At 44.4% G+C, this 25,289-nt stretch overlaps 2 protein-coding genes across 7 annotated transcripts in view; one reads left to right on the top strand and one right to left on the bottom strand.

Moving 5' to 3' along the window:
• The window catches only part of SLC37A3 (solute carrier family 37 member 3), a 28,539-nt gene extending 21,918 nt beyond the window's left edge, over positions 1–6,621 (bottom strand). The window contains exons 1-2 of the mRNA XM_088448773.1: positions 6,480–6,621; positions 4,750–4,907 (exon numbers count right to left, since the gene is read on the bottom strand). Coding sequence (XP_088304899.1) covers positions 4,750–4,850 — 101 coding nt within the window. The 5' untranslated portion in view covers positions 4,851–4,907; positions 6,480–6,621. The remainder of the gene's footprint in view (positions 1–4,749; positions 4,908–6,479) is intronic.
• Positions 4,830–25,289, top strand: part of RAB19 (RAB19, member RAS oncogene family) — a 28,757-nt gene continuing 8,297 nt past the window's right edge. Inside the window, exons 1-2 of one of the 6 annotated variants that reach the window (XM_088448775.1) lie at positions 4,830–4,930; positions 7,669–7,850. In XM_088448775.1, coding sequence (XP_088304901.1) covers positions 7,720–7,850 — 131 coding nt within the window. In that variant the 5' untranslated portion in view covers positions 4,830–4,930; positions 7,669–7,719. Of the gene's footprint in view, positions 4,931–6,721; positions 6,789–7,668; positions 7,851–21,467; positions 21,583–21,652; positions 21,823–25,289 lie in introns of those variants that run through there. The other 5 variants (XM_088448774.1, XM_088448777.1, XM_088448779.1 and 2 more) reach the window with 5 other exon arrangements.

Genomic DNA, 25,289 nt, shown 5'->3' on the forward strand with positions numbered 1-25,289 from the left:
ACATTCCTCACTCCTGATTACATAGCGAATAAATTATACAGCTGGTGACATGACATTAATATCCCGGATGTTATATTCCCATTACGTTCCTCACTCCTGATTACATAGCGAATAAATTATACAGCTGGTCACATGACATTAATATCCCGGATGTTATATTCCCATTACGTTCCTCACTCCTGATTACATAGCGAATAAATTATACAGCTGGTCACATGACATCTATATCCCGGATGTTATATTCCCATTACGTTCCTCACTCCTGATTACATAGCGAATAAATTATACAGCTGGTCACATGACATCTATATCCCGGATGTTATATTCCCATTACATTCCTCACTCCTGATTACATAGCGAATAAATTATACAGCTGGTCACATGACATTAATATCCCGGATGTTATATTCCCATTACGTTCCTCACTCCTGATTACATAGCGAATAAATTATACAGCTGGTCACATGACATTAATATCCCGGATGTTATATTCCCATTACGTTCCTCACTCCTGATTACATAGCGAATAAATTATACAGCTGGTCACATGACATCTATATCCCGGATGTTATATTCCCATTACGTTCCTCACTCCTGATTACATAGCGAATAAATTATACAGCTGGTCACATGACATCTATATCCCGGATGTTATATTCCCATTACGTTCCTCACTCCTGATTACATAGCGAATAAATTATACAGCTGGTCACATGACATCTGTATCCCGGATGTTATATTCCCATTACGTTCCTCACTCCTGATTACATAGCGAATAAATTATACAGCTGGTCACATGACATCTATATCCCGGATGTTATATTCCCATTACGTTCCTCACTCCTGATTACATAGCGAATAAATTATACAGCTGGTCACATGACATCTATATCCCGGGTGTTATATTCCCATTACATTCCTCACTCCTGATTACATAGCGAATAAATTATACAGCTGGTCACATGACATTAATATCCCGGATGTTATATTCCCATTACATTCCTCACTCCTGATTACATAGCGAATAAATTATACAGCTGGTCACATGACAGCAATATCCCGGATGTTATATTCCCATTACGTTCCTCACTCCTGATTACATAGCGAATAAATTATACAGCTGGTCACATGACATCTATATCCCGGATGTTATATTCCCATTACGTTCCTCACTCCTGATTACATAGCGAATAAATTATACAGCTGGTCACATGACAGCAATATCCCGGATGTTATATTCCCATTACGTTCCTCACTCCTGATTACATAGCGAATAAATTATACAGCTGGTCACATGACATCTATATCCCGGATGCACTGACAAACCTGTCATTCGGGTCAGACCAAACATAACTGGCTGAACAATGCCAAACGGTATGCTGCAATAATTTAAAAATAACATTTCCACAAGTGGTGCATTGACATCCTACAGGGGAATGACTGGAGTTACTCAGTCACTATGCAGCAATAGAATAGTCCTAAAATTGAATGGATTAAATAAAAAAATCTTTAGACCCAAATTTTTTCTTAACCGATGGGCAGCTCCGCAAATTGTGTATCAAATACCCAACATCACAACAGTTACACCAACAGAATTTAGAGGACACATTTTATGGGCTTTACAAGGCGTCTATTATAATCTATGAATTACTGTCATGTAATGCTGGAAGACTGGTTATGACATCTCAGAGCAATAAATCATCTGCAAAGAAATATAATTTGTGAAGTATTTCCACTCTAACGAATATAAATCCCTACCCGGTCCTGGTCCACGAGTTTGGGTATCAATGGACATAGGGGGGCTCTATTTATAAAGCAGTGTAAAGGGGCCTATCCATTAGCAGATCTTTCTGAAAGACAAAAGATTTATCTTTTGAAAATTCCTGGGGCTGCAGTGACAGATATCTGTCATGTACATGACAGATTTTTGCAAATGACGAACGATATTACATGACATCATTCTGAGACAGGATTTTTTTTTAATGTTTCTATTCATTTTCATTTAAAAAATCGTTCGTCGTTCACCGCGACAGATATTTCTAATATCTGTCATAGATAAACGGTAATTGACCAACATATTGGAGAGACAAAAGACCAAATTTGTCGGCCGCGGGAGTGCGCATTTTTATCGTTCAGAGCCTATCCATTAGTAGATAAATTGAACGACTGGACGATAAATCATTCATCGTTCAAATTTATCTGCTAATGGACAGGCCCCTTTAGGAGAAAGAGTGAAATGAGATAAGGTGCCAGCCAATCAGCTCCCAACTACCATGTCACAGGCTGTGTTTGAAAAATGACAGTTGGGGGACAGTGATTCTACCATTGCGGATGGAAAGAAGGGTAGTTTCAAATGTTCTAAAAAGAATACATAGCTTCTATTGAAGTTTGAAAGCATGTCGCACGACTTAAGTTCTATCACTTTTCATACTGAGATAAAACATTTGCTATATCCAAAGGATTTGAACTTTGGACCCTTGGTTATTAGTTTTATTTCTCAGTCTGGTTCTAGCGATCTTAAGGTGGGTACACGCTATACAGATATATCTGCAGATCGAGTGATCTGCAGATGATGGTCGAACCGCCATCATCTGTGTGTGGCAGCGGGTGCCGGCGGCCAGGGGGCGTGTCCCGCCCCCTCCCCGCGGCTGCCGATGGACAGATATGTCTGCAGATATATCTGTCCATCGGCTGTGCAGCACAGCCAATGTGATATGTTGGTGAACGACAACGTTCACAGACATACCGCCGGTACACACTGGGCGACGGGCAGCAGATACATTGGCCGATCAATTGATCGGCCAATATATCTGTCAGTGTGTACCCAGCATTAGTCCACAGATTGTGAGCAAACCATCTGCCAGCTCTGTTCCCTAGTGTATGATATTGCTATATATTTTGTACTGTCTCTGATTAAGGGGAATAATTGCATCTTTGGATCTAGGTCAGTGATAATGACGTTTTTCTTCTGGCATCTAAGGTCTGATTCAATTGTTTTGCTTGAGGGGATTTTGTTATGTTGAGATTGCATGGTTATTTTATTTTCTGTGTGTTGTAAAGCCTTAAGGGCACACGTAATGGACTGCTAATTAGTGTGTAGATGTAAAGCCCTTCATGTACTATTTGTTTTCTTTGTATTGGACTACTGTAACCTCCTCTTATCTGGTCTCCCTGACTCCCACCTCTCTCCTCTCCAATCTGTCCTCAATGCTGCTGCCCGTCTCATCTTCCTCTCCAATCGCTCTACATCTGCCTCCCCTCTCCAACAAGCCGTACACTGGCTCCCCTTCCCCTTCAGAGCCCAATTCAAGGTTCTTACACTCACCTACAAAGCCCTCACCCAATCCTCTCCCATTTACATCTCTGATCTCATTTCACTTCACACTCCTGCCTGCCCACTTCGCTCAACAAATGCACGCCGCCTCTCATGCCAACTGATTACTTCCTCCCACCGCCAAGATTATGCCCGCGCTGCTCCCTACCTCTGGAACTCTCTCCCTCTCCCTATCAGACTATCCACCTCTCTACAAATTTTCAAAGGAGCTCTCAAGACCCACTACTTCATCAAGGCCTTCCAGCTCTCATCCTAAACTACTGCTCCATGCTTCTTCCTCACTGTCTACCCAATCTGTCACCCCTGTCTGTCTGCCCCTCTCCCTTAGAATGTAAGCTCTCTCGAGCAGGGCCCTCTTCCCTCATGTGCTTCTCCTTCGCTATTTTCTTGTTTGCTCATTTGTTTATGTACTGTGTAAGGCGATGCGGAACCCTTGTGGGACCATATAAATAAAGGATAATAATAATATTGAAGTTAATAAGTAATTGCCTAATCTCCACGGTGTACGGAGGGTGAACACAGAGTCCCATTTCCACACAAAGGGATCTGACCAAGTTAGTGGTAATATGTCAGTTTTGGCCCAAAATTTTGCTGGAGAGGCCATTTGTCTATAAGGAGTCCATCCATGAGAGTGTGAATTATGGACATGGGTGAACAATAATGTGTTTGGCTCTCCATGCATTCATAATGATAAAACTCGACTACAAGCTGCCTGCAGGCACCAGATAGAAATGTTATTAATGTTACACTTAATTTTCTTCTTATTGTTTTACCAGAGATGGCGTAATCGGAGTTGGGATCAGACACTATGTTGAAGGCACCCAGAATGAAAGGTGCCCCTAACTTTGTTTTTTAGATTCTAGGCATGCTTAATTGCTTTTCCAAGGAAGGGGTAGTCTTCAAATTGAGCAATTGACTACTTTGGGGCAACAACCCCTTTAAATAGCATCTGCAATCAAGAAGCACTTTGAAGAGGACCTCCATATACCTCTCGCAGGACACCCAAAATACATGATGACCGAGCAAAACAAAAATGCTTTAGACACTAGAGGACTGGAGCTGTGATAATGATTCTATTGGCTAGGATATGAGGCGTGTAATAATTGTGTCACCCAATTGGATGGCTGCAGCTCCTGTCCAATTCAGTCCACAGTCATCCCTCATTCCAGACCCCTGCACAGCTGTCAGAGCTGTCTCCTATCCTGGCTGTCATACACCCTGGCCCAAAACGGTGTCCTGAGAGGGATGGGTGCAAAGTGGAAAGAGGGTGGGGGATAGAGGTCTGCATCCTTACTTATGATGAAGAATGACCAACAAGGCCGGTAGAAGAGCCAAAACCATATTGCCCTTTGTCACAGGGATCATGTACATTCTGCAGTGTGACCTAGAGGTAAGCGCCGGACAATGCCTCTCACCTGAAGAAAGTCAGGAGGAAGACGGCCAAGTGGTGATGTGTGTATTGTGCACAGAACCTCCGAGCGGCGGACGTCCTACGGGGGGAAACCGGGAAGTCCATGGCGTCAGACCCTGGAGGCCTCAGATACCCTTCCTCATGAGCATCAGCTTGTTTTCACTGGGAATGAAAGAAGACACTCGGTACGGAGCAGACCATGTGTTTCCACTAAGGTTCCTCTGGGATTTGTAAGAGAACTATGGAACAAGTAACTGGGAACATACATTGCTGGCTCCTCATACATTGTTACTCTACTGTGATTAATGTCCTCTCCCCAGTCATAGGTGGGAAATGTTACTTTAGGACTAAGGGGTCTAGTTACTAAGCAGTGTTAGGAGACAGAGTGAAAAGTGATAAGGTGACAGCCAATCAGCTCATAACTCATCTCACAGGCTGTGTTTGAAAAATGACAGTTGGGAGCTGATTGGCTGGTACCTTATCACTTTTCACTCTGTCTCCTAACACTGCTTAGTAAATAGACCCCTAACACACCAAACATATATAACACAGCACCACTAGGACTACCACACCAAGCATCCCTCTATAATAACACTGCACCTCTAGGACTACCACACCAAGCATACCTCTATAATAACACGGCACCTCTAGGACTACCACACAAAGCATCCCTCTATAATAACACTGCACCTCTAGGACTACCACACCAAGCATACCTCTATAATAACACTGCACCTCTAGGACTACCACACCAAGCATCCCTCTATAACACTGCACCTCTAGGACTACCATACCTCTATAATAACATTGCACCTCTAGGACTACCACACCAAGCATCCCTCTAAAATACCACTGCACCTCTAGGACTACCACACCAAGCATCCCTCTATAATAACATTGCACCTCTAGGACTACCACACCATGCATCCCTCTATAATAACATTGCACCTCTAGGACTACCACACCAAGCATCCCTCTATAATAACACCGCACCTCTAGGACTACCACACCAAGCACCCCTCTATAATAATACTGCACCTCTAGGACTACCATACATCTATAATAACACTGCACCTCTAGAACTGCCACACCAAGCATCCCTCTATAATAACACTGCACCTCTAGGACTACCACACCAAGCATCCCTCTATAATAACACTGCACCTCTAGGACTACCACACCAAGCACCCCTCTATAATAACACTGCACCTCTAGGACTACCACACCAAGCATCCCTCTATAATAACACTGCACCTCTAGGACTACCACACCAAGCATCTCTCTATAATAACACTGCACCTCTAGGACTACCACACCAAGCATCCCTCTATAATAACACTGCACCTCTAGGACTACCACACCAAGCATCCCTCTATAATAACACTGCACCTCTAGGACTACCACACCAAGCATCCCTCTATAATAACACTGCACCTCTAGGACTACCACACCAAGCATACCTCTATAATAACACTGTACCTCTAGGACTACCACACCAAGCATACCTCTATAATAACACTGCACCTCTAGGACTACCACACCAAGCATCCCTCTATAATAACACTGCACCTCTAGGACTACCACACCAAGCATCCCTCTATAATAACACGGCACCTCTAGGACTACCACACCTCTATAACACTGCACCTCTAGGACCACCACCACACCATGCATACCTCTATGGCCAGACATTTAACCTGTAATAGCCATATAACTCTGGCTATAGTGCATTACCTGCATCCGGCGATTACTCTTACCCCCAGGACCCCCACTATGTCCCCGTCTCATCGGTCCAGAACCGGCAGCTGCCGACAATGCCGACGTCAACACTCGTGTACTTCCGGCATCACGTGGCGTCTCCTCCGCGCGGGGCACGCCGGGAGTTGTAGTTCCGGGCTGTGTACGGGCGTGGCCACCAGCTATCGGGCAATAGATGTGCAGTGCTCAGCTCACATAATACTGACTGTGGGTGGCAGCTTCAACCTATCTGGAGATGTCCTCAGTCCCCCCATTCTGCACAGCACATTGCTTAGTTATTGCTCTGTATGTTTTCTAGGGTTCTTTTATTTCTCTTTACAGCCTTTCTTTGTTTTTTTTTGTGCATTGTTTTTACGTTTTTGTTTTTATGTTAGTGGTATTGGTAGTAACAGATATAACACCCTGTATTAATGACTATGTGATACTAACAGATATAACACCCTGTATTAATGACCATGTGATACATAAGGCCCCCATACATCAGAGATTGATTGCAGCAATCGTGCAATTTGCAATCGATTGTGTATAAAAATCTTTCCCTTTTTCAATCGATTATGGCAATTTTGCAATCTGCAATCGACTGAAAAAGGGAAAGATTTTTATACACAATCGATTGCAAATTGCACGATTGCTGCAATCAATCTCTGATGTATGGTTGCCTTAACAGCTATAACACCCTGTATTAATGACTGTGATAGTAACAGATATTACACCCTGTATTAATGACTATAGGTGCGTACACACGTAGCGATTTTTTGAGCTATTTATCTATAACAACGTCGTTATCGTTAAGTCGTTTAAAAAATCGTTCATTTTTTAATTGGGTGAACGATAATCGTTCATGTGCGCTCCCGTTTGTAGTTCATCGTCCATTCTGACTGTCCAACATAACGATTTTCGTTCAGAAAATCGTTCATGTTGTACTGAATGAATGATGTCCATTCACTGTATGCATAATTAAAAAATCGTTCATGAAAATCGTTCACAAAATCTTTCATTAATTTAGTAACTAACGATGTCTGTAAACGATTTTCATTCACTTTTTCAAGGGAAAATCTTAACGAAAATCGTTGGTTACTAACATTGTTACGTGTGTATGCAGCCTCAGTGATAGTAACAGATATTACACCCTATATTAATGCTTTTTTATTTCTTTGAACAATAGGTTTTTCCAACATTTGACTGTGCAGAGAACATTAGAACTGGAGTTGGTATAATGTTGGGAAGACATTGCACCTATGGCCCGAAGATTATTTCTTTCCTGTGCAAACCATGGTTTATAAACATTTCACTTTTAAGGTCACATTTTACAGGAACGGAGGATATGGAAAATGGACGATATTTAGGGTGAGGCTCGCAATTTTCACTACATGCACTTTCTATCAACGCCTGCCCGTCTGTTGCGCCTTAAGGTGTGTGTCACGATTCCAGTAGTCCAATACGAATAATTAGGAAAAAAAAATAATGTCATGGCGTATTCTAAAATCTGAAGCAACTTAAGTCCAGGCCTGGCCAACCTGTGGCTCACCAGCTGTTGTGAAACTTCAAGTCCCAGCATGCTTTACCAATTAATTGGATGGGAGGGCATACTGGAACTTGTAGTTTCACAACAGCTGGAGAGCCACAGGTTGGACAGGCCTGCTTCTAGTCGGTTTGGAGCAAATCACTGTGATTACGAGTTCAAAGGGTTAATGAATTCTGATGAAGGAAACAGACACTGGTAAACCTATCTTCTGTCACCTGTACTTTGATTATTTACTCAGAGATGCCTATTTGTGTAGAAGAGCAATCAAACCCATTTTTATTGCCCAGTTACAAACTCCCATTAGGCCAGCAAGAGCCACCATTAGCAACCACGGATCTGTGCCTTCCGCAGGCAGGAATGTAAGGGACACTGGTGCCTGATTCATTATGGATCGAAATTGCAACCGCATACGCAGATCTGTCGATGGTGCATACTGCACATGCACGAGTTAGCATTGCGGTCGCACAACGATCGCTCGCGCACATACAAAGCCAACGCAGGGGGAGGGACGGGACGTCAGGGTTTGGGGAGGGGGTGACAGTGGGAGTGGTTGGAGACATGCAGGCACACCAGTCCGTTTGAACGCCGTTGCATGGCCGTGCATATATTAGCCACTGTGACGGCGTACGCAGCTTGAGTACTCACTGCATGCGACGAGATTAGCTATTTCTGAGTCAGGTCTGACCTGTTGTAATTGAGCGCGAGGGGCCGATGTTACTCCATGTTCCCAGTGTATACGGAGGACTGCAAGGTATTACGGATGTGCGTAAGCGGTAGTGGGCGTCTCTGTGCTGGCTTTGGGCATCTCTATAATAGCTTTGCGATTGCAATCATTAGCATATATTCGCAACAGACCTGCGTGCGTAATCGCAGCTGCAATCGCAATAGCGATCTGTAATGAATCAGGGCCCCTATTGCTTAGGTAGAGAACGATGAATCTTAGAGCAGTTTGTGCTGTGAGTGGACAATAACCGAGCAGGTGGATGACTGACATAACCGCTCTTATTTTGCAAGACTGAAGTGTCTGGTCGGTGCACGTATAATATAGAGACAGCTCAGTGTGAATATGCTATTGTCTGACTCCTCATCCACTGACAAAAAAGGACATAAAGTAGTATCAATGGACCGTGGGTCTGATTCAGCAAGGATCGCTATTCTGCTAATATGCAGGCAACGCAGTTGCTAATATCAGCGGTGATAGGCAAATAATTGCATTCGCACTGCGATCGCAGCCTAACATAAGGACACCCACTTCCCCTTACATCCGTATACTTTAGCAACATAGCGAAATAATTGGTACCATCAAGTAACATCGGACCCATACGCACAGTTAAGGCAGATCAGACCTCACTCAGGAATTGCTAACTTCAGCGCAGGCTATGAGGCCTCAGGCTGCGTATGGTATCGCAGTGGCTAATTTATGCACGCCCATGCAACGGCGTTGAAACGCACTAGCACGCCGACCACCCCCAAACGTCAATTCCTGTCAAATCACTCTGCGATGGGTTTACGTAGCCACTGCGATCGCAGGCATCCCACTGTGAGGAATCTGGGATCTACAGGCATCCCACTGTGAGGAATCTGGGATCTACAGGCATCCCACTGAGTAATCTGGGATCTACAGGCATCCCACTGTGAGTAATCTGTTTGCGGTCACTGTCTGAGCATGCTCAGTGCAAAGTCATGACCAAGACACTACCTGGAGTCGGGCTCACACTGCATCAGCCTCCTTAAGTACAGTACCTGTGAGACTTGTGTGAGGCGCTGGCAGCATCTGCATAATACGCATAGCCAGACCCATACGCATTTACAGAGGTTCTCACTTTGGGGTCTGTTTACTAAGCTGTGTTAGGAGATAAAGTGAATGGTGATAAAGTACCAGCCAATCAGCTCCTAACTGCCATGTCACAGGCTGTGTTTGAAAAATGCCAGTTAGGAGCTGATTGGCTGGCACCTTATCTCCGTTCACTTTATCTCCTAACACTGCTTAGTAAATAGAAAACCAGAGAGGCGGAACAGGGATGGGAAGGGGTGTTCTCCCATAGGCCAGATTCAGAGAGGGCGTGTTCATGCAAATGTGGCTTATGCAGTTATGTGCATATATGCCTGCCCAGAGGCCTATCGTGCACCTGCTATATGGAGGCTCGAGTGCACATTGATGATGATGGCTGGTCGCAAACCAGGCGCATATGCTGCCTGCGGCCGCATCTCCAGAGATTTACAGCTCAGCATATGTGCAGCTATACTCTGTTTTTACCAACACTTTTTTCTTTTTAGCAACTTTCACCTAATTTGCTGCCAATTCTGCGCCAGCCCCCACTTTGTTATTCGTCCTGTTAGCTGACCAATCGGGTAGACTGCCTCTAGGACAGATAAGTGCTTAAAGTGACTGGCTGAATAGCAGAGTAGCGTGGTGGTGAGCAGGGCTGTGCATGCTTGCTATTGGTGTGTATGGCAATGAATGGAGGCGAGGGGGATATGGACACTTCAAAAGCGGTAGACGCACCCAAAGGGTTGTGAGCGCTCCTCTTCCTTGAGGTGGACACGGACCCTGTCCCGATTCTCAACACTAAAGTTGTGGGGTAAGCGAGAATAACATTAGTCCCAACTAAATATATATTGACAAATGTGATTTATATGGGTTTGGTACTGGGTCCTGGTGGTCGGGATGATGGAAGTCAGAATGCAGACAGCGGCATCCCGAGAGTCAGAATCCCGACACCTTGAAGGTAAATATGCTAATCTTATCCCTCTCCCCCAGCAGCCTATCCCTAACCCCTCCCCTAGTGCCTAACCCTCCCCCTAACTCTAATACTTACCGTCGGGATGCCGATGCAGCAGGGAGGGTGAGGGAGGTTTAAGTAGGCAGAGTGGGGGGAGTGATGACGTGATCGCATCATCGAGGCCCTGACCCCCGCTTTATAATGCCGATAATACCAGCATTATAAAGCAGAGGGTGGGACTACGATGACGCGATTGCTTAATTGCACCCCGAGATCGCACACTTTCACTGCGGAAGCGGGAGGGGGTTCACGGAGGGGGCGGCGGCCGCCATTCTGGGGGACTGGACTACTCTTGCTGGTGCCTGGAGCGGCACCCGATTTTCAGGAGGCTCCCGGCAGTCCCGGGAGAGTAAGTATGGATGCCAGTGGTCGGGATTCTGGCGCCAGGATTCTGGCCCTCATTCAGAGTCGGTCTTAAGCGGCCGCTCGAGCGATCGCAAGGTGCGCCTTAAGATGAGATCGTTAGCTGAACGAGCGAGGGTAAGGAGCGGCCGCAAGACTAAAATCACGCCGCCTTCTCGATCGCAACACACGTCATCTCCGGGGTTATAAAGATTAATCGAGACCATCGGGACCCATCGGAGCTGATCGCAGAGCTTAAGGCTGACCATACCCTCTCTTAAGCACTACGATCTAGTCAGTGTAAAAACCACCCATGTCACGTGTGCCATGACACTACTTAGTTAATTATGCACTCCCATTAAACTCCATTAGCATAGTCAGGCACGCCTGTGTTCGGAACACCACGCCTCCGTTCACAAGCACCTTCCCCTGTTACCACCCACAAACGCCTCTTTCTGTCACTCAAACTAACGACCTGGCTGTGTTCAAGGAGAGAGAAATTTCCGATCGCAACAACTAGTTTGCGCACGCGCATTGCGAATCTTACGCATGTGCAGTTTAGCGAACATCGCTGAGTGCGACCGAGCGGCCGCTTACGACCGACTCTGAATGAGGTCCTCTGTCTGCTGTCGGGATTCCGGTGCTGTTATTTTGAGTGCCAGCATCCCGACCGCCTACATCCCAATTTAAATATATACTGCTACAGGACTGTACAAGGATATCATTCTAGCACAAAAAACACACTTTGCAAAAGTCCACAATCATTTACACTTGTGTGCTGGGTGTCATTCTCTATGGGGGCTATTCATGAAGTAGATAAAAACTCTGTTTACCTGAAAACAGGGCTTTTCACTGCTTTGTTCTATGCATGAAGCAGGTTACCGTGGAGAAGTTCATGACTTAGCCAGCGGCGCCCCACGCTCTATGGCTGGATCGCTTTCCCATACAGTAGTCTGATGAAGGCCATTCACAGAATAACGGCTCAGCTTTCCCTTCCTCTGCTGGGCACAGATACGAAATCTCAGGATGGCTTAATCTGTACTGCGAAAAGAGCAGGAAAGACGAATACTTCCCTGCTCTATGCCCGTCACCCGGCGCTTGCTCTGCCCCCTTTAGACCGTCTGACGTGACCTGCTGTTCTCAGACAGCGGCGCATGCACAGTGGGAAGTAGACATATCGCCCTCCCAATATGTCTGTCTTCGCACTGCTCTTTACCAGAGGACGTCGCCGGAAAGATACGTTTACATGAATGGCTACAAAACATTACTATATATTGCATCAATGTGATACAATATATAGTGATATTTTTCGGTAGCTCATGTTTTATATAAATAGAGCCCTATGTCTGCTTTTATTCTGCACATAAGGCAGTTTAATTTTCATATTTGGGTTTAGGGATGGCCATCGGTGTGGTGTCCATCGATGGGCCCATCAGTGATAACCATCGATGGCACACAAACCATCTATGGTGAGCCCTCGATGGTTTGCACCCCGTCGATGGCCATCGCTTCTTGGGGGATGCGGGGCCGCAGGCCAATCAAATATGGGGGCGGGGCTAAGCTCTGTCTTGTAATGAGAAAAAAAAAAAATCACCTCACAATCATCCATCGATGGCAAAATTAGTTGTCATCTGCCAGGAACCATCAATGTTTTGAAAACATCGATGGTCGATGGCCATCCCTATTTGGGTTTACTTGACAGTGTCTGTCTTTCACTTCGTACGTATACAGGGCCTGATTCAGACCCGGTTACGAGCGCTAAGCGCTCGCAACCGGGTCGAGGGTGGCCCACTGGGCATGCGCACGATGGAGCCGGCTCCATCGTGCACATACGCGAGACCCGGATAGCGACAGGTACACCGTCGCTCCGGGTCTCGCAACAAAGGGGGAGAACTGTCGATGGTGAGTGACAGCTCTCCCCCTTTGGTAGGCGGGCCAGGAGCGTGGCCGGCCAAACGGAGGCGTTCCCCAAGGAACGCCTACCGTTTGGGGGCGGCCCCACTGACATCACAAGTGATATCAGTGGGAGAGCTTCCAGCTCAATTTGAGCCGAAAGCTCTCTGGGGCTTGCGGCCACGAGACCCTACCACAAGGGTCTCGTCGCAAGCCCGATGGTCTAGACTATCGCGACCATCATCATGGCTGCTCGCAATAGCTGTGGGTGGTCACCCACAGCTATGCGAGCGGCCAGGAGGCCGTTCAAAATAAGCAAAAGCCTGGCCCTGATTCAGAGCGAGCGCTCTGTCAGAGTGTCCGGCTCTGAATCAGGGCCACAGTACATGGAGGCTGCTAGGTGCCACTTCTCTTTTCCTGTGCAACGGGTGTTATGAGTTGTTGTCCGCACAATACAACCATGACTTCCCTTTAATAACTATATCGAAAGTAAATCTTAGTTTATGTTTTGAATAACATGTAGAATCTGTCCTTAGTTTAAATCACAGTTCCTGTTTACAAGTTAATGTTGGTATAGTGTCACATAGGTCAGCATTCACAACAAGAGTTGGTTTTATCAATTCACAATAATTACCTATGCCCGATTCAACAAAATGTAGGTTCCTCTGGCGTAATTAATACGACCAGGTTTCCGAAGCACAACCCTGCAGGAACCAGCCTCACCGACAGGAGGAACTTATTTACAAGCAGAAAAACAACCGAGGAGCAGCACTAAATGGTCTATGCTGGTGCTGCATGCGTCGAGTTGCGTAGTGTATAGCGCTTTGGTTTGCCAAAAAGAGGCGGCAGTGGGAGGCGCTATAGCTGAAACCGCAAGCTGTTTGAGCTATCTTGCATTACAGAATGTAAAAAAGAAAATGTATATAATAATTAATAAATTACAAAAGAAAACCTCTGCCTCCTCTTCTACTCAGCACTGGCCCTGTTACTGTTTGCTATCCCTTTCCTAAAAGTGCTATAATTACTGTGTTTGTACTTACCTTTATCCCTGATAGTGCTTTTTTTGCTGTTGGTATCCTTTTTATAATAAACCTTAAATATTAAATTACAGGATATTGGCCTGTGTGTAAAGCTGGGTACACACCTTTGCCATCGCGCTTTCGATGCAATGTTTCGATCGACTTCACTCCCGATCGGAAGTCCTGACCACAGTGCCGTTAGCGCTTACACACCTGTATACAATCATACTTGCGACCTTTGATCCCTCACTGCCAAAATTTTTAAATACCACTCACAGAGGCGGCGCTGCTGCTGGCATAGAATCACAAGAACAGCGGAAGGTGAGAACACAGGGCACTTTAGGTCCGATCTGGCCCGGTGGAATCGGATGAATATTAAACTGCACATAGGGCAGATGTATGGAGCTCTGGAAAGTGATAGAGTGCAGAGTGATAAACGACCATCCAATCAGCTCCCAACTGTAAAAATGTTACAGGCTGTGTTTGAAAAATGACAGTTGGGAGCTGATTGGTTGGTACTTTATCACTCTCCAATTTATCACTTTCCAGAGCTTCATACATCTGCCCCAAGGTGCGATCCTTTGATTTGGTAAGATTGGAGGGTACGTGCGGTCCTTGGTTGTGTGTGTGTATTGGTGGGGAGAGGGGGGAGGTTGGGGGGAGCAGATGGCTGTGTGTTGTGGTGGATGTGTTGTGGTAGAACAGAAATACTGGAGGCTGGTGGAAGAAACAAATACGTTTATTTGTATCTGTGTGTGCACATAGAGGGTGGTAGTTGCTCAGTAGGAGGCACAGTGCTCCTGGAAGATAAATGTCTCTTAGATGGTTCGTGGCAGCACACACTGCCCAGTTTTTTTGCGATTTGGGGTGACAGGGCGTATCCACAGTGTGGGGAGTAGGGTCAACCCTTTCAGGGGGCTCCTTGACATGCGGTCCTGACTACTGCATGCTTCCCTGCTGGACCTATGGTCGACAGACTTGTGAACTGGGATGCCCTGTTGGAGGTGATCAGGGGTGCTCCCACTTTGCGGCGTCCCGCACTGGTGAGGAGAATGGGTGCTGACCTACCAGTAGGTGCCCAGGTCCGTTGGTGTGGGATCAGTTCTTCTCAAAGTCCAGTATGATGCCGCGGTGGGGGACGTGCACTGTTTCAGTGGCTCACGTCCGTGGATGCAGTGCAGGTGAAACCTGTGCTGCGTGCGGTGGTGTGATGAGCGCGTGCAGCGCTGTCGTTTGGCAGAGTGACACCTCCTTGAAAAAGGCACCTGTGCCGAAACGCGTTGGAGATCCCCAGACACCTACCCATCTTGAACCCACCTGCATCTACATCCGCCCCAATCCGGGCACCTGAAGGGCAGCAGCGGCGCTTAACCGGACGCTGGTCCCCACTCACACCAGCCTCTGCCAAATGACAGCGCTGCACGCGCTCATCACACCACCGCACGCAGCACAGGTTTCACCTGCACTGCATCCACGGACGTGAGCCACTGAAACAGTGCACGTCCCCCACCGCGGCATCATACTGGACTTTGAGAAGAACTGATCCCACACCAATGGACCTGGGCACCTACCGGTAGGTCAGCACTCATTCTCCTCACCAGTGCGGGACGCCGCAAAGTGGGAGCACCCCTGATCACCTCCAACAGGGCATCCCAATTCAGAAGTCTATCGACCATAGGTCCAGCAGGGAAGCATGCAGTAGTCAGGACCGCATGTCAAGGAGCCCCCTGAAAGGGTTGACCCTACTCCCCACACTGTGGATACACCCTGTCACCCCAAATCACCAACAACTGGGCAGTGTGTGCTGCCACAAACCATCTAAGAGACATTTATCTTCCAGGAGCACTGTGCCTCCTACTGAGCAACTACCACCCCCTATGTGCACACACAGATACAAATAAACATATTTGTTTCTTCCACCACCCATCCAGCCTCCAGTATTTCTGTTCTACCACAACACATCCACCACAACACACAGTCATCTGCTCCCCCCAACCTCCCCCCGTTTTTTTCCCTCCTCCCTCTCCCCACCAATACACACACACACAACCAAGGAGCGCACGTACCCTCCAATCTTACCATATCTATCCAATAGTAGGATCAGGTACCCCTACTGTACGGTGCAGCACCATCCACACCTGGACCCCCACCTCTATCTCTCTCTTCCTCCCCCTCCCTCCTTTTTCTGTCCTCACACCTTCACCCCTCCATCATCCAACCCCCTATATCCCACAACACCACCACCCCGAAGCGCATCCCAAACCCAGTATTTCTGATCCTTTGATTTGACCAGTTTTCATACGACAAAACATGATCAAAGGTTCTTACACACTCTTTCGATATCGAAAGAACTGGTCAAAATTGTAAGAACGGCCCGATGATTGTATAGGTGTGTACCCAGCTTAAGATATGTTGCCACATCCACAATATTGAGGGTGAGGCGCTGAAGGTAGCCCTTATAAGCGCTGACTTGACGGGGGAGTATTGTTGCGTTACTGTATTGTACCGACGTGCGTAGCAGCATATCATGACCACACATTGTGGAGAATTGAATATAGGATTTTAAACTAGATTATGTCTATTTATTATATATAGCACGCAGTGCAATTGATACTTGTCACATATTTATTGTTATGCCTGTCATAAATTTATTTCCTTTTTTTTTTAATACACCTGCTTTGGATTTTGTTGCTTTACTTTTAGTATTTCTACTTTTTTTTTTTTTGTGGCAGACATGTGAGTGAGGTGTCCCACAGAATCAGAACCAACTGGTACTAGTTCATCCAGTATGAAAAATTACTATGTGACATTCACAAAATAAGATAGAGAGATGTAACCTCTCAAAAGCAAACAAAAAAACCCAGTTTAAATGTAGAAAAAAAACTAATAACAGACAATTTATTAGTTTTTTTTTTTCTATATTTAAACCTTTTTTTGCACATATTTAATTAAGTTCATTAATGACATTTTATGAGATAAACCATTTTGCTGTGCATGAAAGAGTTTTTTTTTCTTTTTTTTAATATGGGAGGTGGTTTAATACATTCAGTAGTTACAATATTTTCTATATAAAGTTTATTGAAACCTAAGTCACAATAATCACAAAACAAGTAAGAGACACCAAAACATACTGTAGTACAAAATTATACTTAAATAATTAAATTAAATAACGTGGAAAAAGTATATCATTCAACTACCTCCTTATATAAAAGACAATACCTCCCTTCTTAGGTTATTGGATGGATTTGTTTGACAAAATTAATTTAAATGGATAACTATAGATGTCCAATCACTCTATAACTTTATACCTCTATTGAGCATAAAAAAGGTGTTCAGTTCATAAAGAAGTCTTTAGAACATGGCTATAATCTTAGCAACAAACATAAAGAATGTATTTGTGCTTTAATTTCATTCATTTTCAATAACACCATTATTTAAAATTTGTAGATGTTTTACATACAACTATGTGGTACAGCGATGGGCATGGATTTTGTGCCCAGAATTGTAAATGGAAAACAAAGAATCACAATAGAGCTATAATAATTTTCCATTGTACATAATTTTTTATCTGAGGTATATTGATGATATCTTTCTGATTTGGAATGGCCCACTGGAAGTTGATCACAATTTTGTTCAGTTTATAGGGCAAAATACTTTAATTTACATTTTACATCTAAAATTGATGAGGTTAAGATCGAATATCTGGATTTAATGCTTCAGGCTGATGATAAAACAGCTGTCAAGTAGACATGAAACAAGTAGAAATGAACAGGTGTCTGCATCATAAAATAAATAATTTATCCGAGTGTAGAATAATATCTCATGGTTCTGCCGCATAAAAATATATTGTACTGAAGCTGATAATTGTGAGGATCGATTTTAGGTTTATACCGAAAGATTTCACAGAAATCGTCTTGCAGTTGTGTTGCGCACCATACAAATCATGGTATAACAACATTTTGACGAATTAACATAGTAAATAGTTACCTTGTATTTACTCTTCGGTTGCGACCTAACCACACAAGTTATTTTTTAGTTGCCTGACGGCTGGTGATGAAGCGATTATTAGTGATCAATTTTTTAAATCACTGTATAGAACATAGCTTTTGATGGCGTAATGCAGCATTTTCAGAGTGTTGTGTGAACTTCAAGTGATTGATCGCTTCCTTCGCCTATCATAAGGTGAGTGATTAATTGCTTGTGTGTGTGGTTTTTTTTATTCCTTTCTTTCGGACAGGACAGGCTAGTTTGACATGTGCAGTGAGATTTCAGACAGACTAATCTCAGCTAATTGCACAAGGTAGTTTAAAGCAGCAGAGCATGTTATTCTGGACACATATTAGTCACCTTGAATTCTTCTCATAGTCTGATATTATTATTGCGTTTCCACCTATCCTCAATTTGCAATTAATGGAGCCTGCCCTGATAACAGTGTCCTAAGCTTATGCTGAATCTGAGAGGAAAACAGGAGACAGGCACTACAGAAGTATGTAATACAATTCAAGTAATGCACTAAAATGCCCTTTCAAACCATCTAGTATACCATAACCCACAAACAGGTTGAGTACGGGATCCTAGCAGTCAGAATCCCGACACTCAAACTCAAATTGCCTAACCCTTACTCCTAAACTTCCCCCTAACCCTAATCCACCTTTCCTGAACCCTAACCAGGGGCGTAGAGAGCCCTGTCGGGCCTAGGTGAAGAGGGGGCGTTGCGTAAACGTGGGAGGCGTGCCCATGCCCCCTTGAGCAGAAAAAACAAAAACACACTTTTGTAGTGCTGCGCACCGTGGAGGGGGGCGCTGTGAGCCCCTCAGCCCGGCGCAAAGCCAGGGGGTCGCAATCAGTGTGATGGCTCCCCCCCACAGGCTATCCCTAACCCTCCCCCTAGTGCCTAATTCCTAAACCTACCTCTCCCCCTGACCCTAATACTTACTCTCAGGATGCCGGCAGTTGGGATCCTGATGCCGGGATTTCGACTACTGTCAAGATTCTGGCGCCGGTATTCTCTGTGCCAGCATCCCGACCGTCAGAAAGTTTTGGTGAAGTTATTCTTTTGATAACTTTTTTTTATATATAAAGACACAACTGAAAAGACTTGAGGCCCGATTCAGTGATGGACGCGAAAGTCGTATGCGCCTGCGTTTCCGTACGCAGCTAATGACTTAGCTGAAGTCTTGTGCACTGAGACGCCCACCTCTGGAGTCTCACATACGTTGCTTACGTACAAATGTGGGAACATTGAACGTCTGAGTAAGCCTATGCAGTCTCAGACACAGCGACTCTACTAAGACACCGGGGCCTCTCCATCTGCGTACAAATATGCAGAGGCTCGCTAGGGAACGCCTTTTTAACACCCCACCCCCCGTTGCCTCTCCCAACGCTGACTACCTGTCACTCACATTTCTAGTAACATCCTCTCTGCCACCACTGTCACTAAAACATTGCTAAGTGTGCGCGGTAGCAAAATAAATCGCTCCACTGCATCCGAAATTAACATTTTGTCCATCTTTGAATCACGTCCCTTGTAACTCAAGTCCAGTTTTTGTCTTCGATGCGGTCCACTCACCTTTAAACTTAGCCCCTGCATATAAATCTGTATAAGTAAGAAGATGCCTTATTAATGTATACACTTATTGATCTGAAGCTTAATGAGACCTTCATTATGGAATTCTAGCCTTGTTTGCTACGATATGTTTTCTAAATCAATGCTAATTTCTGATTTAATCTTTTTCATTTCTCCCCTGACTTGTGGGGATCACAGCCTCAGTTTCCCCTTCTGTTACACCCTGCAACGTGCCAACAAAGTCCTAACCCAAAATCTACTAGTGGTTGTTTTCCCATTTTTTATAAGCTTGATCTACATGGCTATAAATTGGGCAAAATAAATGAATAAAAGTAAATCAATTGCCCCGACTCCAGTCATACTGCACCATGTGTAAATAATCCAGTGAAATAAATTTGTCCATTGAAATGAATGGGGAAAACTTAAATAAATAAATAATTGAGCACATGTTCCATTTCACCACACCCCTCCTGTCTGTAAAGAAGAAGGTTGGGACCTCTGGACTGGCGACTGTGGTCCCAGTAGAACTGATACTTTAAACAGGGACGGACAAGATCTTTTCCAGTTTGTTGCAATGGGCCCACTCATTCCAATGAATAAGTGAAAATATTGTGATTTCCACAGCAATTTGTTAATTTAATCTTTTCCTGGTTTACCCTGGTCTAAACTAGGGTATACATTTATAGTTTAAGTGGTATTGAATCTTTGGCAATTTTTTTTTTTTTTTTGAGGTTTGACTTTAATTGATTCTGTGCTAAGCAAAGAACGTCATCTATTTTTTAATCACTATCTCCGCCACCATTCCACATTTAATAGATCTACCTCTCCCTCCACGAAAAATAATTATTGCAGTAGGACTTTGAATGGTAACTGCATTAGCGACCTGTAGCTGGGTGATCAAACGAAAAGAGCTTAGGTGGGGAGGGGGAGGGGGCGTGTAAAAGATCATGTTGCAAACGACTCCTGGCTCTGACCCTCCACTAGATGTCAGCAGGTGTTACTATAAAATGTAAAAATAATGTAACAGAAAGCTATATTGAAACATTGTCCCAACCATTAAAAGAACAAATAGGAAAATGTTTTAAAAACACACTTTGGTATGAAACATGTATATGTGCCGGGAGACCCCCCAATTTTATTTTAAATATCAGGTCAATTAATAAGGAGTTATGAGACGATACCGAGGACCTGGACTCACACAATGTATTTATATTGTTTTGTATATAATTTTGCAGTGATATGTTGATGATAAAATTTGTGGATCAAATATGTCAAAGTTATGTCATTGTCTCTGTATAAACCTGTGCACTATTTGTATTGTTATAGCTATGTTTATAACTATTATGCTTCAATAAATAAATTATAAAAAAAATGATGTAACAGTAAATAGTCTGTAATTTGAAAATTCCACATAAGTTTCCTTGAACAAAGCTAAAATAATTACAATCTGGCCAGTAACAATTAGACAACGAGGATCCACAGTGAGAGAGCCTGTCCCTGTCTAATCACTGTATCTCATTATAATAAGTACAAACGATTCATTGTGATCTCTGTATACGGTAATTGTGTCACCGATGTTTACACATTTGTGACACTGAATACCACCAGCCTGCTGCAGTGCAAAGGAGTTGCCTGGTTTACTATTGCTAGTGCTAAAATCTAAATATATACTCTTTATACAGTCACGAATACAGTGCCTGTGATGGGTTAATTCATTGCAGATTGCCGCCTCTTGTCCTGGATACTTTATAGTACACCCAAGGGCGTTAAAAGGTTGTTTGTCTACTGCCAAGACAGGTGCACTCACTTCCTTATTGCTCCAATGGTTTCTGGACTACAACACCCAGAGTGCACCATTGGAGGAGACAGAGGCGGGTCTGTTCATCCAGGTGAGATGCAGTCACAGGATGGTGTGTGACAGGTAAACAGGTGCTGGCAGTCGGGGCTACAGGTAAGGCAGATAGAAATGTTGGGAGGATTCTGGGTAGTGATTTAAATGTGGGATTAAACCAGAGCTGTAATGTGCGCTGTGCATTTCCACTGCTGGGGATGAATAAAATGATGTTTTTGGACTTTTCCATCCCCTTTGTTATTGCTATAGATCAGAGTGCTGAGGGAGAACATTTAGCTATTACAGGCGAAACACAACTGCAATCAGAAGTCAAATAGCAGGAGTCCTAAAACTTATCTTGTGAGTTGCTTTCAATGTATGATTTTTTTTTATTGTATCACTATGCCGATTTGGGAATAAATAGATTATGATACATACCTGGCACGGTGGTGTAGACTGCATAAAAAGTACATTATCAAAAATCTTAACCCTTGAACTACAAGTCCCAGCATGACCAGCCAGCCTCTGCTGGCGCTTGTAGCTCAGCCACAGCTAGAGGGATGCATTTGTCCTAACACTTGTCATAATATGGAAATGGTTGCAGGTGAATGTTTTTGTGAGCGTCATAAGAGGATTTTGACTGTTCTATTTTTTTTAATTTTTTTTTTTGAGTTTCATGGCCTTTTTATGGTTACCTCATTGTTGTAGAACTATAAGTCCCAGAAAGCTCTGCCAGCCTTTAGCCAGAAGTCCGCTGTTCTTGTCACAGAGGTGACACTTTTATAACATGCTTTTGGTCCTGGCATTTAAAAGATCAGCAGGTATATTATTTGATATATTGGGAAGAAATGAAATACTACTGAGATCCAGACATCGGGCCCGATTCATTAAGGATCGCAATTGCAACAATGCTCGCAGTTGGCCGATTGTTGCATCGCCGTGCTACGTGCGCGAAAGGACCACTGCAATCGCACTGCGATCAAGTAGAGCACGCAGAACAATCGCAGAGTGATTGACAGGCTGTGAGCGTTTGGAGGTGGTGACGGTGGGGTGGTCGGGAAAACATAGGCGTGTCTGTCCGTTTGAACGCTGTTGCATGGGCGTGCATAAATTAGCCTTTTGCGATTGCATACGCAACTTGAGTCCTCACAGCGTACAACGAGGTTAGCAATTTCTAAAGGTGCCTACACACTAGACGATATTTTACCCGATTCGCCCGATTTCAATGCATGGGTAGGACAAGTCGTCTAAAATATATCCAAATCGTGAGTGTCCACTCACGATCACGATGCCGATGTGTGTACCCGCTGGTCATACAACGCATCTTCAGATCTTGCCTGCTGCAGGTAAGATTTGCCAATCTCATACACGATTTGGTGCAATAGATTTTGTGCGTCAGATTGGACAATTTTTAGCACCATATCGTGTCCTGGAGAGCCTGGGAGCTGCCGGGGAGAGTTCAAAGGAAATTGCGCACGATATCGAATCGTGAGCACATCGTCTAGTGTGTAGGCACCTTAAGTCAGGTCAGGGCTGCTGTAATTCTGCATGAGGGGCCGATGGTACTCGATGTTACAGATGTTGGTGGATTTTTGCGATGTACTACGGATGGGAGATAGCAGTAGTGGGAGTCAGTGGGCGTCTCTATGGCAGCGAGACGGCATTGCGATAGCATATTTTCGCAGCAGAACTGTGTACGATTACGGATCCTTGATGAATCGGGCCCCATAGTTCCCGTTTATTGACTGGCAGATGTGTAAATGGTTTACAAGGGTTTAACCCTTGGCAAGGCCTGCATGCCCCAGCGCTGTCACTCCTTCCTAGTGAATTGATAGGATGAGTATTTGTTGCCTGCGGTGTGTCTCTGTGACGGGTTACCCTTTAAGCGCCTGACCTGCAGCATTAATGTGCATTGTTATTCTAAGTGGAAGTTTTAAACCTGCTACTTTGTATCAGCGCTAGTAAAATGAACCTGGAGGGACTATAGAAAGTCTTTAATATTTTACAGAGCCCTATTCATGCCGGTTACTGTGTCACTCACTCAGAAGGTATCATTGCGTGGTCTCGTTATACAATGTTACACTTTCATTAGCAGCCAGTGTTTGATGTGCCTATTGTGTGTCTGTCCTTTTGATGTTTCTCTGCCTCCGGACACAAAGGACAGAATACATTTTATACAGTATAGTTTTGTAAGGACGTTTCCATGTTTTTGTATGTTTTTTTTTTTTTTTTTGGTCCAACCCGGACTGTGAATGACAAAAGATTGTAGATCAATCTTGAGTATCTATTAGTAATAGACACACACACATCCGGATGGTGTCACCAGCTGAATATATTTATCTTATTCACTATATTAAAATCCAGTTGGTCCTGTTTGGATTTTGGAGCCCAAGCATAGGCTAGCCACCACTCTGCGATACAGGCGGCAAAATATTTGTAGTTAGAACAGACAGTGGTGCGCTCTAGGACAATCCTGGTGTACTCTAGTAATATTACTTGTTACATGTCCTGTTCGTTTGTAATTGTTTTAATTATAAATCCTCCTGCTTGATCTCTGAAAAAGAGTCCCAACTTTTAATCTGTAGGTAGGGTGTTCTTTAAATTATGTCCATAAAGTCTATATATGGTGTCAGTCCCTGAACGGGAAGATGTTTATATGTGTGTCCAAAAGCGAATTACAAACTCTTAGAGGTAATAGGAAAGTTCACAGATAATCCCTGGATGGTAAAACTTGTAAGGTCTGTAGGATGGGTGTTCTTATAAAAATGCTGGTAGCAACGTGAACCTCTTCGCACTCCTCTCCACCTCAAATGTAATACATATGCACAGTATCAGGGACATAGGTGAACACAATAATGCAGGAAAGGTAAGTAATGTATGTACTTACCAAGTGATGCACTACGTTCCTGCTGGTACTCCTAGTCCCGGTGCTTGTAGAGGCAGTGGTGAGGATTGATATATTGTGAATAAATGGTGTTATACAAATATACTATAGACTTCAGTCTAATGCAACTAATTTATTCTCAAAATGTAAACACTGTGGGTCTGATTCAGAGCCGGACGCTATTTGCGCTCGCTCGTTCAGAAAAAGGGGCTGGCTATTTAAAATTGACCGTTCGCTCTTTGCGGTCTGTTGACGCCTCTATGTCTGAACGAGCGAACGATACATGCGCTCGCTATTTTGTATAAAAACGCCCCCTGGCCGCTCGCATCATACGTCATCTCCGCTATTTATTAGATTAATCGAGTACATCGAACGGCGTATGAACTGCTCGCTATTCTTGTGGTAGCATTTTCCTACCGCAATCATGCGAGCAGTTCAGGCTTAAAGACAACCAAGTGACGTGGTCGACGACGCTGCTTTGTTAATTATGCACACCCTTAAAACGCCCGTTTTGACTGTTTGGCACGCCTGCGTTCGGATCTCCACTCCCCGTTTTCAAGCACCTTCCCCTGTTACCACCCACAAACGCCTCATCCTGTCACTCAAATTAGCAGGCATTCGCTATTTTGCGAGCACACAATTTCCGACTGCACTGACTGGTTCGCGCATGCGTATTACAACCCATGCGCAGATGTGCGAACTTCGCTCGGTGCGAACGAGCGGCAGCTTACGAGCAGCTCTGAATCAGGCCCTGTGACTCATCAGAGTCTTATTGGTATAAAACATCCATCTCAATTGCTGAAAAAGAAGGATCTTACTTAAAAGAAGGAAAAAGTTCAATAGTGCATTGCTGCACATAAAGTCTTAAGTATTAGTGTGAGGGGCGTGTTTTCCAACGCGTTTCATCCAGACTTGGAATTTGTCAAAATATTTGGCAAACGAT

The sequence above is a fragment of the Taudactylus pleione genome, unplaced genomic scaffold (genome assembly GCF_031769625.1).
Source record: "Taudactylus pleione unplaced genomic scaffold, aTauple2 ptg000465l, whole genome shotgun sequence".
NCBI classification, from domain to species: Eukaryota; Metazoa; Chordata; class Amphibia; order Anura; family Myobatrachidae; genus Taudactylus; species Taudactylus pleione.